The sequence below is a fragment of the Phacochoerus africanus genome, chromosome 6 (assembly GCF_016906955.1).
Source record: "Phacochoerus africanus isolate WHEZ1 chromosome 6, ROS_Pafr_v1, whole genome shotgun sequence".
Classification (NCBI taxonomy): domain Eukaryota; kingdom Metazoa; phylum Chordata; class Mammalia; order Artiodactyla; family Suidae; genus Phacochoerus; species Phacochoerus africanus.
In genome coordinates, this window is record NC_062549.1 from 95,025,793 (window position 1) to 95,042,696 (window position 16,904).

General features: G+C 62.7%; 1 protein-coding gene across 5 annotated transcripts; it reads right to left on the reverse strand.

Annotated features, from left to right (window-relative positions):
• Positions 1-393: 393 nt before the first annotated feature.
• Positions 394-15,413, reverse strand: ZBTB7B (zinc finger and BTB domain containing 7B). Of its 5 annotated transcripts, none has more exons than XM_047784426.1 (4): positions 15,371-15,413; positions 15,096-15,196; positions 1,846-3,017; positions 394-1,472 (listed from the first exon to the last, which is right to left on the reverse strand). In XM_047784426.1, exons 3-4 carry the CDS (start codon positions 3,009-3,011, stop codon positions 1,007-1,009), a joined length of 1,632 nt encoding a protein of 543 aa, XP_047640382.1. In that variant the 5' UTR covers positions 3,012-3,017; positions 15,096-15,196; positions 15,371-15,413; the 3' UTR covers positions 394-1,006. The 5 variants fall into 5 exon arrangements, with proteins under 5 accessions (XP_047640382.1, XP_047640381.1, XP_047640384.1 ...); XM_047784425.1 differs by having other exon boundaries at positions 15,354-15,405; XM_047784428.1 differs by lacking the exon at positions 15,096-15,196 and having other exon boundaries at positions 15,354-15,378.
• Positions 15,414-16,904: the final 1,491 nt, after the last annotated feature.

Consider the following 16,904-nt stretch of genomic DNA (forward strand, 5'->3'; position numbering starts at 1 on the left):
GGCACTACCGCCAGATGGCGCCGGCTCGCCCGTTCTCCGCAAGGCTCCCCCCAACCCCTCACCCGGTCCCACACCCTGCACCGCGCCAGCCCGGGGGCGGCGTGAGTCAGGGGCGGCAGCGGTGGTGGTGGCGCGGCGGCTCCGGCTTGCACCTGGGCGGGGAGGAGGTGGGGAGGAGGAGACGAGGGTAGGACACCGCCCGGCCCGCCCTGCCCTCTGGCCCCGGGGAGGGAGCGGCGGGAACAAGACATTCCCTGCCCGGGGACGCGGGAGGGGAGGGCAGGGGAGGAGAACCAGCGAGCGGCTCCCCTAGCTGGGCGGGCCCCTCCCGCTGCCCCCAGGGGCGGGCGAGCCAATCAGGCCACCCCGCCCCCTTCTCCAGGACCCCATGACTCAGCGCCGGGAGCAGGGCGGAGGGGGACTAGGATGGCTCCTTCCTTACAGGCCCAGTCCCCCAGTCTTTCAAGCTTCTACCTTGCTTTCCCCCCACTTACCCTTCCTTTGCCGCCCCCCTTTGCATAATTCACTGCCAGGAAAAGGGAACAGAAACCAGGAAGGAGGGGTCTTGAAAGGGAGGGGCAGTCCTTCAGCCCCTTACACAGCCAAAACCCCAAGGGGCGTGGGGGCGGGGCGAGGCTTTGGTCCCAAGCCCCCCACCCCCTAGAAACCCGCATAGCCGAAGAGGGACCCCACAAATCAGAAATACATTATTGCTTCTACTCCCCAGGAGCAGCTGGGGACAGGGACCCCACCTTTACAATAGAGCTGTAAATATATACATGTCATATGTTTCACTCCTTGGGAGAGCACCCCAATCTGGGGAGTCTCTGCCCCCACACCTTCTCAGCTTGGAACTGGAATGAGGGTTCTGGGGCAAGGGGCCTATTTCCAATGCCAGGGAGGCTCAATGCCCCGGTCCCCCAGCACCTTCTGTGCTACACACTCCCACTGCTTGGCATGGGCGTCCCCGGCCCGGTGCTGCTCCAGCTCAGCCACTGGTCCCTCTTTAAGAGGACTCCATGGCACCTTCGGCCTGAGGTGTGGCGGGTGCCCCTTCCTCCTCATCGTCATCAGGGGGCCCTGGGGTGGAGACCGGGGGCCCGGTAGGGGCTGACTGCTCCCAGAATCGAGCCAGAGAGAGGCGGAAGTTGTCCAGGTGGCCATTGGAGAGATCGAGGCCAGCAGGGGACGGGGTGGCCGCAGAGGGTGGGGGGTAGTGAGGGGGCGCATCGTCCTTGCGGCGCCGCCGGGTGCGCACCTCCAGGCAGTTCTGGCCCTTGAGGTGGCGCTGCAGGTGGTCCTCCTTGGCGAAAGCCTTGTGGCACAGGTGGCACTCATAGGGCCGGTCCCCTGTGTGCAGGTGCATGTGGTTCTTGAGGTCGTAGCTGTGCAGGAAGCGGGCTGGGCAGTGCGGGCAGGAGTAGGGGCGCTCTCCTGTGTGCTTCCGCATGTGGATCTTCAGCTTGTCATTCCTGGCACAGGCAGGGGGGAGGGGCAAGGGGGACGTTCAGGACAGGATCCTTGGGTCACCCGGGCCAGGTTCCCGGGCCCTGTCTCACTCCTGTCCTCTACCGTATGTTCCCTTTGCTGCCTTGCCCCCAGCTTCACAGGGCCCAACCACCACCGGCTCTGCTTCCAGCCCAGCCACCGCTTTCATGCCTCAGCCCCACCCCCCCGGGCCTGGTATCTCCGGGGTCTCTCTCCTCACGCTGGTGACCCCCTCCCCCACCCCGGCCCCCAAATCCCTGCAGGATCACCTACTTCCACACCTCAGATCTCATGATCCCTTTCTCCCTTGCCCCCCTGACGTGGTGCCTGCTGGGCCCCTTCCCCGTGGGTGCTCACCGGGTGAAACGGACGCCGCACACTTCACAGGCAAAGGGCTTCTCACCCGTATGGGTCCTCATGTGGCGTGGCAGCTTGCCCGCCCCGTGGATGATCTTGTGGCAGACCGGGCACTCCTGGGGCATCTGGGAGCGGCGTTTGCGCACTAGCTTGTCCTGGCCGTCCAGGCCTGGCGCCAGGGCGTCCTGGTGCAGGGAACTCAGGTAGGCCATCAGGTCAGGATCGATGGCGTCCTCATCTGAGCCCAGCTCCTCTGGAGACAGCGGGGGTCCGCCGCCCTGCGTCAGCCCATAGGCCTGGGGGTAGACCAGCTCCTCCTCTTCTTCCTCACCCTCATAGGCCTCATAGTTCAGGGGCCCCTCAGGGGGAGAGGCAGTCCCTGTGGGAGGGCTGTAGCTGTCCCCTAGCCCGCTGCCCCCACTGCTGCCCATGCGGCCCGCCGCCTCTTCCTCCTCCTCGTAGGTCAAGGGATGGGCGGGCACCATGGGCACGTCGGGCACGAGGTGGTTCGCCCGGGCTCCCTTGGTCTGCAGGAAAGCTTTCCGGGGCTTGCGGCTGCGGCGGGCAACAGGCCGAGCCGGCGGTGGTGGTGGTGGCGGGGGCACCTGCAGGGGGCTCTCTTCTCCGTTGGGAACTCCTGCGGCCGAGGCGGAGGCTGTGGCTGTTGCGAAGGCCTCCAGGTACTGACGAGCTCGCTCACAGTCGTCCTCGTCGGGGCTGGGAGCTTCCAGTCCGCTGCCCTGCAGGATCTCCATGCAGGCAGCGATGACACAGGGGATCTCCAGCAGCCGGGCGGCCTGGAGCACGGCCGGCATGTTGGCGCTGCTGGTGGTCAGTGTGGCTGTGTAGGCAAACTCGAGCAGGGCACCCAGTGCCTCTGGCCCCACAAAGTCCAGCTCACACACGCCGCCCCCTGCTCCCCCAGGGGCTGTCCCGCCGCCCCCAGAACCCATGACAGCCCCCCCACCGCCCTCGGTGAAGAGCTTCTTGAAGTAGTGGCTGCAGGCAGCCAGCACAGCCCGGTGGGTGCGGTATTCAAGGCCCTGCGTCCGGATTGTGAGGTCACATAGGTGGCCCAGCTGGCGCTGCTCATTGAGGCAGCTCAGGAGCTCGCTGCTGTGGTCTGGGAATGGAATCCCGATCAGGTCGTCCTCAGGACTCCCCATCTTCTCCTGCGGAGTCAAGTAAAGGGGGAGGTTAGGAGTGCTCAGCCCTGTGAGGGGGTCCAGGGAAGGAGTAGCAACACTGGCCAGGGGACTGCAGGCCAGATGGCCCAAGTACACCCATTCCGTCTTCCACAACCTTCTAAAGTAATGACTGTGATGGACTTAGAGATCCCCATACTACGGCAAGTAAGTCGGAAAGAGAAAGACAAATACCATATGATATCACTTATATGCGGACTCTAAAATACGACACAGGTCAATATATCTACGAAACAAAAGCAGACTCACAGACACGGAGACAGACTTGTGGTTGCCAAGGGAAGGTTTGGGAGTTTGGGATTAGCAGAAGCAAACTAACACACATAGGATGGATACACAACAAAGTCCTACTGTATGGCACAGGGAACTGGATTCCGTATCCTGTGATAAAGCATGATGGAAAAGAACATGAAAAAGAATATGCCCACGTGAGTCACTCTGCTGGACAGCAGAAGTTAACACAACATTGCAAATCAACTACACTACAAAAAAAAAAAAAAAAAGTAACGGCTGCCATCCATTCCACAGATCAGAAACCCGACATGCAGACGGTTGAAGTGACTTTCCAAGTTAAGAGCAGAACGGGTTCAAAGCTCGGCTGTGGGCCCAGAGTCTGTGTTCCTGACCACTGTGCACTCTTCTGCCTCTGCCTTTCTGGCCTTTCCTAAAGACCCGTCTGCTTCACCTGTCCCATTCCCCATCCCTCTGGGAGGAGCACTGGACTGGGAGAAAGGATGCTTAAGTCCTAATTCAGGCTTCGTGACGAATTGGCTAAAGGACTCTGGGCGGCTCTGGCAGCCAGCCTCGGTCATCCAAAAAGTGAGGTACCAGCCTCTGGGATGGAACCCCTTCTCAGCCCAGAGAGAGGCCAATGTGAGAATTCAGATTCACACTGGACCAAGGTCTGTTCGAGGCAAGGTCAGGTGCTTTCACTCACGTTATCTCCCTAAAGCATTTGGTGCACTGTAAAACACGACGCAAACCTGAGGCAGCTTCCCCGCACCCTCCCCCTCCTCCTGCCCCGCCTCCACCCACCAAAAGTTCATCTCCCCTGCTAGATCCCCCACTTCTAGAGGCCAAAAGGGAAACACAGCTCCCGGCATCCCTCCCCCCACATCCTCCCCTCCCCCATGGGGGCCAAGGAGCAGCCACCCTTTGCTGGGGTGTCGCTGGCGCGGGTGCTTCCTGCCCCGCACCGATAAGCATCGTCCCCGCCCCCTCCCCCACTGCCAATAGGCCAAGTTCCAGTCCCACTCCTCCCCCACTGGGCTACCACCACCACCACCACCTCTCCCTCCCTATCCCTGGCCAGAGCGCCCCCTCTCCGGAGGACCATCTTCCCCGTCTATGCTTTCCCCTCCAAGGCATGGCCACAGAGACCCAGAGCTGCCAGCAATCCTGAGGCTGAGGCTGGCAGAGGGGGCAGAAGGGTGGTAGAGTGAGTGTGGCCTGGAAGTGGGGAGGTCTTCGGGTCCTGGTCCTGCCGCTATCTTGCTGAATGACCTTGGGCAAGTCAGTTCTCTCTGCCCTCTCATTTCCTCTCTGTACAAGGAGGGAGTGGGAATGGAAGCCCTAAGGGTTCAGCGCTTCTGGTGGGTCTAGAACAATGGGAGACAGAGTTGGGGCCTGGAAAGAGTTGAGCTCGAGAGTCATCCAGGCCTGAGTCTGAATCCACACTCCACAGCTGATTAGCTCTGTGACTTTAAACAAGTGATTTAATCTCTGAACCCCCTTTCCCGTCTCTGGCATGGGATAATTCCACCTGACTTCGCGGGCTGTGGCGAAGGTCACATGAGACCAAGGGTGGCACAATGCCTGACACACAGTAGGGGCTCAATAAATGTTCTGGCCTTGGGAAGGAGAAACAAGGCCTCACCTGGAGGCAGATTCCACCATAGCGATGGCCCCTGCTGGGGACAGGTCTTTCTCCTGCCCTCAGATCACCCCAGGGAGTCAGGTTACTTCTGGCTACATGACCTTGGACAAGTCACTTCCTTTCCTAAGGTGGCCTGTTTCCTCATCTATAAAATTAAAGGCTGACCCAGAGGATCCCTCGGGCAAGTCCCACTGATATTTTGTCAGTGTCTTCTCTGCCACGCCCAACAGCTGCTCAGTCTTGGCTGTTGATGAGGAAAGGTTTTTTAGGGGGTTGGAGGAGTCAAGGGCTACAGGTTTCCTCTTGAGGACACAAGAACGGCATTGTTTCTGCTGTCTGTCACCTTCATTGCAGTGCGCCAGGGCGCCTGCGCGGAAACCCTGCGTGAGCAGCACCCATGGGCTGGCTTGTAAGCCACACCGAGACACCCTTAGATAGCCGACCCCCCTCCACCTTAAGTCCCCAAATCACTTCCCTCCCCGGAGGCCCAGCAGCCCAGGAGCACTCCCCATTCCCTTTGCTTCTCCCACCTGCGCTGTACAAATAGTAAAATGGCAAATGGCCCCAGGACTTAGGAACAAACAAGACCGGGTGGGCAGTAGCAGTGGCCATTTAGGCAGCAGTGGGCACCCTCCTACGCCCAAGTGGATCCTGTCCCTCCTGAGGGGGATGGGTGGGGTTGCCCTCGCTGTCCATTGGCCCAGCGCTGGGCACCCACAGGCACGTGGCTCACCCATCCCTCTCCCTCCTTCCCTCCCCACCCCACCCATTCCCGCTGCTAAGCCCGCCTCCCTTCTCCCACCCCAGGGCTGTCTCCGTGGCAACTTGGTGTGGCGGGGGCACTGATTGGTTGACCCTGCTGTCAGGTCACAGGCTCAGGCCGGTTCACCAGGCAACTCACTCAGGGCTTGGGTGAGGGTGAGTGTTTAACCCCTTAGGCCTAACTCCAGTGCCCATGGCCATCAGGTGGCAATGAAGGAGGGGAGAGGCAGAGGACACACGTGGGAAGGAGAGGTGTTTATACGGTACTCAAGCTTCTGGGAAACTCCCCTAGCCCTTACCTGGGGCTCTGGCACTCATGCCAACTTCGGTGCCACCTGGAACCAGGTTGGTGCCAACCAGGCAAAGGGGGCACTCCTAGCCCCATCATCTGGGAGGGGCCAGTGGGAGTGGAGGCCTCCCCCTTCTTTCTGCCAGAGTGGGGCACTGGTGCCAGGATGCCCACCCCACCTCGGGCACCCTTCCCACCTCGGCATCCCAGAGGGCCCAGCCCCCCGACGCCCCATGAGGGCGGCCCATCCCCACCCAGCCTGGCATGCCCCCTCTTGCTAAGACCTTGTGGGCATGGGTGTGTGTGGTGGTTGGGGGGGCAGCTGTGCCAGGGAGCCAGGCAAGGTCTGTTTGGTCTGTTTGCCTGGTAGGGGGAAGAACTGGGGGCCCCGCCCCATCTCTTGCCCCTTTCCCGCCACCCCCCCAGGCTCCCCTCACTGTCGGGCCTGCTAGACCGGCCAAGCCGGTGGGCAGCTCTCTTGAAACTGGGCCCTGAGTCAAGCTTGCCCCATCTTTGGTGGGGGGAAGACTTTGGGATTAGGAAGGTGGGAGGGGGGGCAAAGGTGGGAGCCCCTATCACCTACCCTTCCATGCCCAAGGGCACCTGCCAGGGTGTGTCCACCACCAAGAAACCAAGAGGTAGAGGGCACTGGCCCTGGCATGGGAAGGAAAAGGAGGCTGGAACTCTATCCAGGTGCTGACCTCAGGCAGTGTCCAGCACAGGGCCGGGGGCACCAGGGCCAACACTGCCAGCCTGAGCCAGCTGAAGAGCAGAGATACGAGGCCCTGAACGGGGCAGCTGAGTAAAGCTGGCCCCCCTTCCCCACGCCCTAGGGATTAGGGGAGTGAGGCTTAGTGTGGGGGGCAGCAGGCGGAAACAGGATTAGCGGCGGAGAAAATAGATATGGGCCTGAGACACAGGCACACAGAGCCCCCCCCCTCACCCCCAGGCTCGGAGGCCCCCACCTCCAGGCTCTGCCAGAGAGCCCGAAGAGAGGGGCCTGGCCAGGCTTCCTTCTCCAGGTGCGGCAGCTTAGGGCGAGGGAGGATGAGGACTAGGCTGTGACATCTCCTGCCAGGGTGATGGAGAGGCCTCAGGCTCTTCCCACCTTGGCCGGCCACCCTTCCCCCTTACTTCTTTCTCCTTTCCACCCCCCAACCCCCACCCCAACTCCAGCCTCAGGTTCTCTTCCTGTTTTTTTGGAGCTAAGTTTGCACGAAGCCAGGGCTTTGGCCTGTGGCTGGACCAGGGGGGTGGGGAAATAGGACAGCCAGTCCAAAGTCCTCAGGGACCCAGGAATCCCAGTTCCCCAGCTTCTCCCACCCCTTCTTAGGGCCTCTGGGGCCCAAGGGCTGAAGCCGGCTAGACTGCCCAGTGGGGAAGGCAGGCTGAGGGGTGGAGGTGGATCTCCTGGAGGACTGGAAGGGCTTCAGAGGAGAAGCCCTCGGCCCAGGGATGCCCTAGGCCTTTAGGGAGCCCTTCCCTCCCCACCCCAGCCCCTCCAAGCTAGTGCATGCCTTCCCCATCCCCCAGTGCCGCTTCCCCCTCCTAACCTCACCACCCCCAGCACTCACACTTCCTGGGGGCCTAGGCGGGGAAGAGAGACCGCAAGCCACGAAGGGGGAAGGAGGCAAGGGGAGCTGGCTGCTTCCCGGTGCTGTGGGGGTTAAGCCTCTCCTCCCTCAAAATCCCCAATTCCTGGTGCTTCGACTCCTGACAGGAGGGAGACTTCAGTGCTCCCCGCCTTTTCTTTCGGTGACACCCGCCCCAGTCCACAGCCTCTGGGCTGGGGCACCAGGGGAATCTGATGGGAGGGAGATAAAAGATGGCGGAGGAAGGAATTGGGGGCCACTCCCTTGTCCCTGGCCTTCCCTCTTTTCCTTGGGGGACCCCTGCCCTCAGCCCGTCTCCACTCTTGGCCCCTTTCCTTGGCCTCCTCCTCCTGTCCCCTTGCCGCCTTCTGGACCTTTGTCCCCCTTCTCCACGCCGCATCCTTCGCTTTCCTTCCTCTCGCCAGGCTCCTGCCTCCCCTCTAGCCACATCCATGCCCCTGGGCCTCCGAGGCGCCATCCCTACCTCTCCTGCTTTCTTTTCCCCTTCCATTCTCTCACTCCAGCCTCTCCTGCTTCCTCCCTTTCGCCCTGCTCCGAGGAGCATCCCTTCTCTCCTCCCAGGGCAGGCGGGCGGGCGGGCGGGGTGGCGTAGAGAGTGGCAGAGGAATTAAATCAAGAAGCCAGGGCTGCCCTCCGAGGCCTGGTCTTGCCATGAGATGGTCACGCTTAAGGCGCTCGCACATGCCCGCCTTCTGGATGAAGCATGGGACCAAAAGTTGGGGGACAGTTGGGGAAGATGGGTGGGGGGGTGCAGTGAGAGCGGATGTGGGGTGCGGTCGGGGGGACAGCCTAGGCCTCTCTGCCCGTCAAAGTTTCCAGCCCTGGAGCTGCTGGACTTTCCCCAGAGACAGCCCACCCTGGGCCAGGCCAACTGTGCACCTTGACAGACCCTGGCCCTTGGAGTTCCCAGTGGAGGTGTACCCAGGCAGTGCTATCTCCCCTGAGGGCCCGAGGAGACCGCACAAGGTGCCAGGGTCTGCCCTGTGCCCACCCCCTCCCCCCAGCCTAGCGTCTCCGGCTGGGTAACCGAGCAGGCTGGTAACCCCACACCCGCCAAGCCGCCGGCAGAAACCTGAGCCCCCCAGCCCCAGAGGACACCCCAGCCCGATCCCCGGGAGCCCGGCTCCCTGCCAGCCTGTCCAACCTCCTGTCCTGGCCCAGCAATCCCTCAGCTCCCGTAGGCCCCCTTCTTCTGCTTTCCTGTCCTCCCGGGTCCCCCAGACACAGAAACCCCTATGATCCTACCCCTCAGACAATCTGCTCCCTAAACCGCCCCCTGTGAAGTCTGAACACCTTCTTCCTGGCCTGTTTTTTCAGTCCCTCTCTGACCCTTGGCCAATTCTCGGCCTCCAAGCCTCCCCTGAGGCCTGATCTCCCAAAGCCAGAGCAGGGCCTACTCACCTGAACGCCGCCGAGGGGCCTTGCCGGCAACTCTTCTTGGCCCCTGGGGGGGAGCAGGTTGGGAGGGTGGGGGAGGGCCGGGCTGGGGGGGAGGTAGGGTGGCTGTTCCCCGCTCCAGCTCCCTCCTTCAAAGGGGCCGCCCACGACTTGGCCCAGCCCCTCCCCCTACAGCCTTAACCCTCCGGGTGCTGTCCCCCCTCCCCCCAGATGGAGGGAGGGGTTACCAGAGGGTTGGCAGCGTGGGAGAGGGCCCAAAGTCTCCGTCTGAGGTGCCCGAAGCCCCAGCTCTACCCACCCCCGCTGCCCTTACTCAGGCCCTAAAGGGGAAAAAGGTGAGCGGTAGGAAAGGTAGGAGCTGGGACAGTCCAGGAGGACAGAGGTGAGGAGGAGCAATGGGAGAGGCTGCTGGAGGTGGGACCAGGAGAAGGAAGAAGGGAGGGGAGGGGACAGGAGGCGGCAGTGGCCAGAAGAGGGAGGAGGGGAACCCTGGACAGTCAGTGCCAGGGGTGACAGGTGCCCAGGTCCCAGCCCCTCGGGGCATGTGGTATAACAGGGGACCACATGGAGGCCCCTCCAGACCCCAGGTAGGTCCCTCAGCACCCCTGGGAGCTGGCCGAATTCTCCCCAGCCTGTGCTGGGCTGGGGCCCTCAGGGGCTGGGCAAGGCAGCACCCCGCCCTCCCCATGCCTCACCCCAAACCCACTCACATACCACAGTTCCTTGCCCGGGCGCCAGCCCCTGCCAACCAGGCCAGGGGGCAGCACTTGTGCCAGCCCCCAGTGGCCAGGGGGATCAGGGGGACAGAGCTGGCCTGAGGGGGGGTGGACAGATGGGGGGAGCTGTGGGCACCGAAAGAGGAAGGAGAAGGGAGGGGGCATCTGCTGGGAAGCGCCTAGCCCCACCCCTTGCGTAAGCTGCTGCCACCCTGGCCGGTTGGGTGGGACCCGCCTGGGCCTGAGGGGCAACTCAGGAGGGCTCTGAGCCCAGAGATGGGTGGGCCACAAGGTTCCACTTAGACAACTTCTGGGGTCTCTTCTTCCTGGAACGAGGGGTGCCCTGGGTTCCCCAGACACTAGGCCATCCCAAGTCCTGCTGGGCTGGGAGGGAGGATCACAGAAATGCCCCCTAAAATATCCCCTCCCCTTTCCCCCCAACAGCTGCTGGCTCAATGCTGCTGGCCTGCTGCCCCTCACCAGCTCCCGGCCCGGTTGGCACCTACCCACCAGGATGCTGGCAGTCCTGCCCTCCTCTCCCTCCTACCCCCCTGGCTCCAGCGCCCTATGCCAACTGTGGGCCTGGGGTGGGGGAGGGTCACCCTTCTGCCTTGGTGCCAGCTAGGCAGGCCCAGGCCCCTAGGTCCTACAGATAGGGCCCAAGACCCTGTTCTCAAGCTATCTCCTCAAGAGGCAGTGCATGGGTTAGGGTCCACACACAGAGAGCCCAGGGTGCTGTGGACAGCTCGATGAGCGGTTATGGAAGCCTCCATTCCCCAAGGTAGGGGCCAGTGTCTCTCCCTGCCACCAGGTGCCAGCCTCCCAGCATTCCCCCTGCCCAAGCATTTGCTTGGGCACCAAAGTCCCTGCAACTCCTGAGAGCTCTAGTGCCCGCAGCCTGCAGGGAGTGGGGTGGGGCTGTTCTATGCCCTTTGATCCCCATAAAGGGAGGGAACCAGCCTAGAGGGCAGGGGGCAGGGGGCAGGGAGAGAGTTCATGGGGCCCCTCCATTTCACCCTTGCCAGGGGCAACAGGACAGGGTGTGGGCATCTCTTGGGTGGGGTCCTAAGGTGAGAATGGGTAGCCTGTCTCAGCTGGGGGATGGATGTCACTTATGGGTACATGGTGTCAGGTGGGAACAAGACAGTGAGGATAAGGTGCGGGGAATGCAGAGAGCACCCACATTCCACTTCATCCCAGCCTACTTTTACTTCCATCCAGAAAAATTTCCAGACTGAACCAAATTGAGAGATCAAGGACTACAACTCCCAGTATGCACCACAGTTAGTTTGCATGTACTTTGGGAGTTGTAGTTCCCTTGAGAAGACCTGGGCTCTCCTCTTCCCCAGAGCCGGGCTGATGGAGTGGGGAGGGCAGAGCAAAGGACTTGGTCATGAATCTCCAAGGGGACTGTGTTTAGAAGAGGTAAAAGGCAGGAGGTCCATGGTGGGAGGAGAGGACCCCCTACTCCCGGGCAAAGGGGGAGGAAAGGAGGAAGGAAGGAGGAGAGGATGTCTGTTGAAAGGGGCATATGGGTGGGGAGGAGTGGGGGGGGGCGGTGGAAACAGGAAGGAAACTGAAGCCAGAGACATGAGGTCGAAAGCAAGGGCCTGGTGGAGCCCCACTCCGAGGCCCAGCAGGGGCTGGGACGGCCTTTCCCCCTGCCATTCTGGTGGCCTGGGAGCCATAAGAGGAATTAGGGATGTCAAGTAATAGTAAATTGCTGTGTTTGTGGGGGTCACTGGCTCCGTTTACCTGCCACCAGCCTTCTTTTGTCTGGGGCACCCTCCACCCCTGCATCTGGCACAGGTATTTTTTGGCTGGAGAGCTCTGAAGGCTGACTCGGTTCTGGGAAGCAAGAAGGTAGAGGAAGGGGTTGGGAGAGATCAGGGCCAAGCCTGACGGGTAGGAGAGCAGAGGGAGATGTGTGTGGGGTTAGGCCCAGGCGTGGGGTCAAGGCACTGTGCTGGCAAATGACGACGCCATCCTTTGGGGCCAAGGCCACGATAGCTGGGGGGCCTCAGTGAGGAGAGGGCTGAGAAGCCAAGGAAGGCCACCAGCCTCCCACCCATTCCAGGCTGCGGGACAGAATAAAGAGGGCATACCGGTCTGGTCTCTCTGTGGAATTTGCTAAAGGTAGCTTTCCCCTTGTGCCAGGCAGCCTGTGAACATTGAAGGTGGCAAGTCAGGGGACCAGATGGCAGTTGGGTGCCTTTCCTTAGTAGGGGTGGAAGTCAGAAGTGGGCAGAGCCTCTGTTTCCAGGCCACTTTCCCTGGGCTCCCCGAGGCTCTGGGACAGATGCTTCCAGGCCCCAGCCAAGACTCTTGCCAAGACCTGGGTCTGGCTGGGTGGGGGTGGGGGTGGGGGTCATTCTTGCCTCTCTAAGGCCCTCGATGGTGGATGACAGTAGCCCTAACCCCTTCCCCCCAGTCCCCCAGGCCCGCCTTGGCGCCTGGCCGCCTGTGTGTTGGCAGGACTGGGGGTGGGGGGGCGGCGAGGCAACTTCAAACTGTCCGGGCAAAACGTCAAGTTTACTCACGAGTTTACTCAGCAGAAGGAGGGGGAAGAGGCCAGGGCGGGCACACCCCATGCCAGGGTCCTATCCCTCTGCCTGTCCCCACCTTCCTCCCCCACCCTCCTCTTCAGCCTTAGGCCAAAACAGGCATAGGCCCCAAGGCCTGGTGGCAGGGCGGTCTTCACTCAGAAGGTCAGGGAGCTGAGCCGGCTGGAGGCAGGAAGCCCTGAAGCAGGCCCAGAGGCTTCTATCAGAGGGCAGTGCCCGGCCTGGAGCCCATCTACTACCTGTCTTAGGACCTCGGCTTTGGGCCAGAACTGGGTTTCTCAGCCACCAAGAAGGGGGCAGTACCAGGGCAACACTCCTCCATCTGAGCAGGCCCCTGGGCAGTGACTTCTGACCCCAAATGCCCAGTACTAGGCAGTGCCTCAGGCAGCATGATGCCATCTGGGCAGCCATAGGATCAGGGGCTGGTTCTCTCGGCCTTGGCTTGGAATGGGGGACCAGCACCCTATCTGACCTACTTCCCTTTCCTCCCCACCTGCTTTCATTCTCTGCTTCTCTCCCCCAGCCTTCACTGTCCCCACCCCAGAGGCGCTCCGCCCCCCATGCCCGCTGGGCCCCCTCCCCCACCCTTCCCCAGGGTGCCAAGTGCAAGCACACAAAGGGCCCGATGGTGCATTGTTAGCCCAGCCCCCGCTGCCCGCCGCGCCCTCCCAGGGCGGGCACTGGGCCAAGGAGGAGCTGGGGGCCCTGGGTGCCAGGGGGCACCATGGGGAAGGGGGACGAGGTCAGCACCTGTCTCCCAGTCACTGGGGTCCATGTCAGCCAGAGCTGAGCAGTGATGAGAGGGCTCCATTAGAGCGGGCCTCTCTCCTTGACACCTGAGCCTAGTGGGCACTGCCTTCTTTCTTCCCTTGAGCCCCTTTTGGGTGGTATTAACCCCTTCTTGACCCCTGTGCTAAGATTGGGGGTGGTGTGGTACCCAAGGGAAGGGACAGTGTCTAGGAGGGGCCAAGCAGGCTGCGTCGTGCCCACAGCAACCATGTAACAGAGGCACGCTGGGGGAGCCAGGGTCCCGGGGGCCTGGGACAGGAGGCACTGACAGAGATTTCTTCTTATTTCATCAGCTGCTCCAGGGGGAGCCCCCTACCCTTCTCCCCAGTCACCGCGAAGGAGGAACACTAACTGCTACCCAAGCTCAGTCACAAATATGTCCTTCTCCAGCCCAGCACAACACTCCATATGCCTACTCTCCCCTCCCAACCTGATGCCCACTCCATGCCAGCTCTCCCAGCAGTGCCAGGCGGGTACAGGGGTGACCAAACCAGTTGGTGTGTGGGGGGGAGCAGGAGACAACCCCATAATCCTCCAGGCCTCACCCCCCTACACATATACACCCTCAGGGAACAGAGAGTTCCCATCTTGTTTAACCCCTCGCTGCCCAATCTGGAGCCCCCTGCTCCTGACAGTGTCCCCTCCTCCAGGAATAAGTTGGGGGAAGGGGGAAATAGCTCCGCTGACTCATGCCCGGCCTCAGCTGCAGCTAGGGGTCTCTGAGGCATTCAGGTGGGGGTCAATTCAAGAACACCCTCCACCTGGCCCGGAAGCCAGGACAGCCTGCTGGTCTCCCCCACTCCCCAGCACCCACTTCCGGTGTCCCAAACTAGGTCAGCAGCGCTCGTTTCCTGTGGGTCAGCTAGCACCCGCGCCTCTGCCCCTCCCCTGCTCCGGACCCGGGCTCCCTGCCCCCCCCCCGGGGCGCCCCGAGGTCTCACCACGTCTCAGCCGCCCTTTGATACGTGGGGGTTGTGAGGGGCGGGGGGCAGGGGACCCGCCCTCTCTCCAAACACCAGCAGGGCCGGGGCGCCCGGGCAGGCACGTGTCCGGGCACAACCCGCTGCCCACGCCGCCCCCCCACACCCAGGCCCCCCCTTCGCTCTGGCCGGGACACGTCGCTCTCTTACTTGGTGTGGGGTGGGAGGGGAGAGAGAAAGCTGGAAATTGAAAGCAGCGCCCCCCACCCCTTTGAATGGCAGCCCTCTGCCCGCGGCGCTCAGACTAGGTTCTACAACAACACAGTAGCGACCCCCACCCGGGGTAGGGGCAGGTGCGCCGGCGCCGGTGGGGGAGACGGGTGGTAGAGAGAATTCTTCCCAGTCGCCCACCCTGGCTCCTAGGTTCTAGGGGCAGGAGCTAGCTTTGAAAAGGTGGCGGCGGTACTGGAGCCTGAACGAAGAGAGTGAGATAGAGGGGCGGCGAAGAGAGGGGTCTTTCTAAGTCGTTCGGAGGTTGTCGCTGAGCCCCACTATCGGCAAGAGAGCGCAGCTCTGGAAGCGCAAGAAACCGAATAGTCCAGCCGGTAACTTTCCCCCAAGCCGCGGCTCCTCCAGTGCTCCCCCCACCCCCCATGCAACTGGCCCGGGTCCAACCCACCGCGCCAGGGGGCGCGGTGGGGGGGGGGGAGCGTTGTCCTAGTTAGAGTCCGTCAGCATTTCCATTCCCTCAACTCGGTCGGGTCGGGGGTCTCCCCCTAAAGTCACGAAGGAGACTGGGGGAGCGCTCAGCGCCGCCTCACCCTCTCTCCATCCCGGAGCCGCCAGTCTGTCTGATTCCAGAAGTGCAGAGAAAGTTTCTGCGGGACCCTCGGCCTTGGGTTGGGGGGGCGGCCGTAGTTCCATCTCTACCTTTCCTCCCAGTTAAAATCAATTCCAAAGACCCGGAGTGTTGGGAAGGCACCGGGAAGGGGAGTGGTGGGAATCTGGTCTGCATGCGTGTGTGGGGGGGGTCCCACTTTCAGGACGGACGAAGGACACTGCAGTAGTCTCAAGCCTGGGGGACCCTGAGGCAGGAGACAAAAATGGGGTACACTCACCTCTCCGCCTTTGGGTCCGCTGGCTGGAGCTGCTGAGGCTCAGGGTGTGGGGAGAAACGCGTCCCCGGCCAGGCCCGGGGGCTTGGGGCCCTGCTCCGGTCCTGGTCAGAAGGCCGCGGTCAGTGGCTCGCCGCTCTCTGCTGGGGGGCTCCTCCTCCGCAGCCCTCTGCCTCCTCCTGCCGCCCGCCCCCCCCTCGGCCGCTGAGAACCGTACATTCACCTGGCTCCCACCCGCCCCCCCCTCAGGGCCCGCCTCACCTGTCCTGCTGTCTCACCTGTCCTCCTGCTTGCTTTCCCCCCATCCCTCCCCTCCCTCCCCCCGCCCCCTGCCACCCCCCAAACTCCCCCCCCACCCTTAGCAACACCCTCTGTCACTTCCTGGTTTTTCACCCGCCCCCCCAGGCCCCCCTCCCTCCGCCCAATAAGGACATAAACTTCAACCCCTTGGTCCAGCCAGTCTCTGCAGGGCGCAAATGGATCTCTCCCTCCTTTTTCGCTCTCTTCTTCCAAGCTCTTACTTTGCTCTCCGAGCCTTTCCCACCCTCCTCTTTTCCCTCCTTCCTTCCTTCTCTCTTTCTCCCTTCACCTGCCGCGGTCCTTCTCCCCCCCTCCCTCTCCCTCTCTCTCTCCTGTAGCCCCTATCTCTCCCAGTCCACCTTAACTCTAGCTCCGCCCTCGACCCCCTTCCAGCCCTCCGCCGCAGCTCCGCCCTGCCCCCTGCACTCCACCGCCCTGTCCACCCATTGGCCTGAACACCTGCCCATCTCAAGTGGGTCCCGCCTTGCGTTCTTCCAGGGAGGGGGCGGAGCCGAGGGGCTGGCCCGAAACCTGGAGGAGGGGAAGAGGAGGGGGCAGTGTCCGCAGCGGCCAGGGAACCGAGCACCCCCATCAAGGGCTCCCACTCCTCCCACAGGGGCTTCTGTAGGGTCGGCGCCTCGGGAGGGAAGGGTATGAGGAGGTTAAAGATAGCCTAGGTGGGGGCGAGGCGGGGATTTAGGGGATTGAAGGAGGGGGTCCCGTGAGGGGCTAGAATCAGGTCAGGGCCCCAAGAGGTAGGGGGAGGGGAACCACCCGGCCATCAACTCCAGCTCCTACGCCCCAGCCCCCCCACCCCTTAGAGGGAGCGGGGGAGTTGAGGCTGCAGGCACCCTGCGTCCCTCCCCACGCGTGACAGCGCCCCGCAGGGAGGGAACGGCGCCCTGGGCAAGCAGCCTCTGAGCTCCAGCCGGTGCCCGCTGCGGCCTTGGCATTGTCAGAGGGGAGGGGCCAAGTCCATGAAGGGGGAGGGGGAGGCAAGCACACACTCCTGCTCCCCGCCTCCATCTGTCGTCCCCTAAGTGGAGAAACTGAGTCTCCGTGAAGGAGGGACCTCTGGACTTGAATTCGCTCCGAGACCCAAGTGGCAAGGGGGGGGCCTGAGTCTTTTAGAATGGGTTTGCGGGGGGACCAGGATATGTACTTCAGTGCCCCCAACTGAGGAAGGTAGCGCGTGTGGGACGTTTCCAACTGGGCCTGCGGTGCTACGTACCCCAAAGAGCCCCTCCCACTAGTGTAAAACGGATTCAAATCCGACTACCGCGGGCCAGGTTCCGCTCCCCGCGGCCGGCCGGGCCGAACCGGGTCGGACTTGCTTTCTCCAACGCCAGCCCCCTCCGCAGGGGGCCTCCCTCCCTTTTCAGCAGGTGGCTCCGCGGGACACCAGCTCAACCTGTTGGACCACAATGGGCGGCGCCAGGGGGGCCCTGGCCCTCACCCGGGCTGACCCGGGATCCCCGCTCGGGGGGGAGGGGCGGAGTCCCTTTCCCTCCC

Excerpts from the sequence above, each read along its gene's own strand:
- ZBTB7B (XM_047784426.1), bottom strand. The coding sequence starts at position 3,011 with ATGGGGAGTCCTGAGGACGACCTGATCGGGATTCCATTCCCAGACCAC. Across the intron at positions 1,473-1,845 it reads TGCGGCGTCCGTTTCACCCG|GAATGACAAGCTGAAGATCC; the intron begins GTGAGCACCCAC and ends TGCCTGTGCCAG.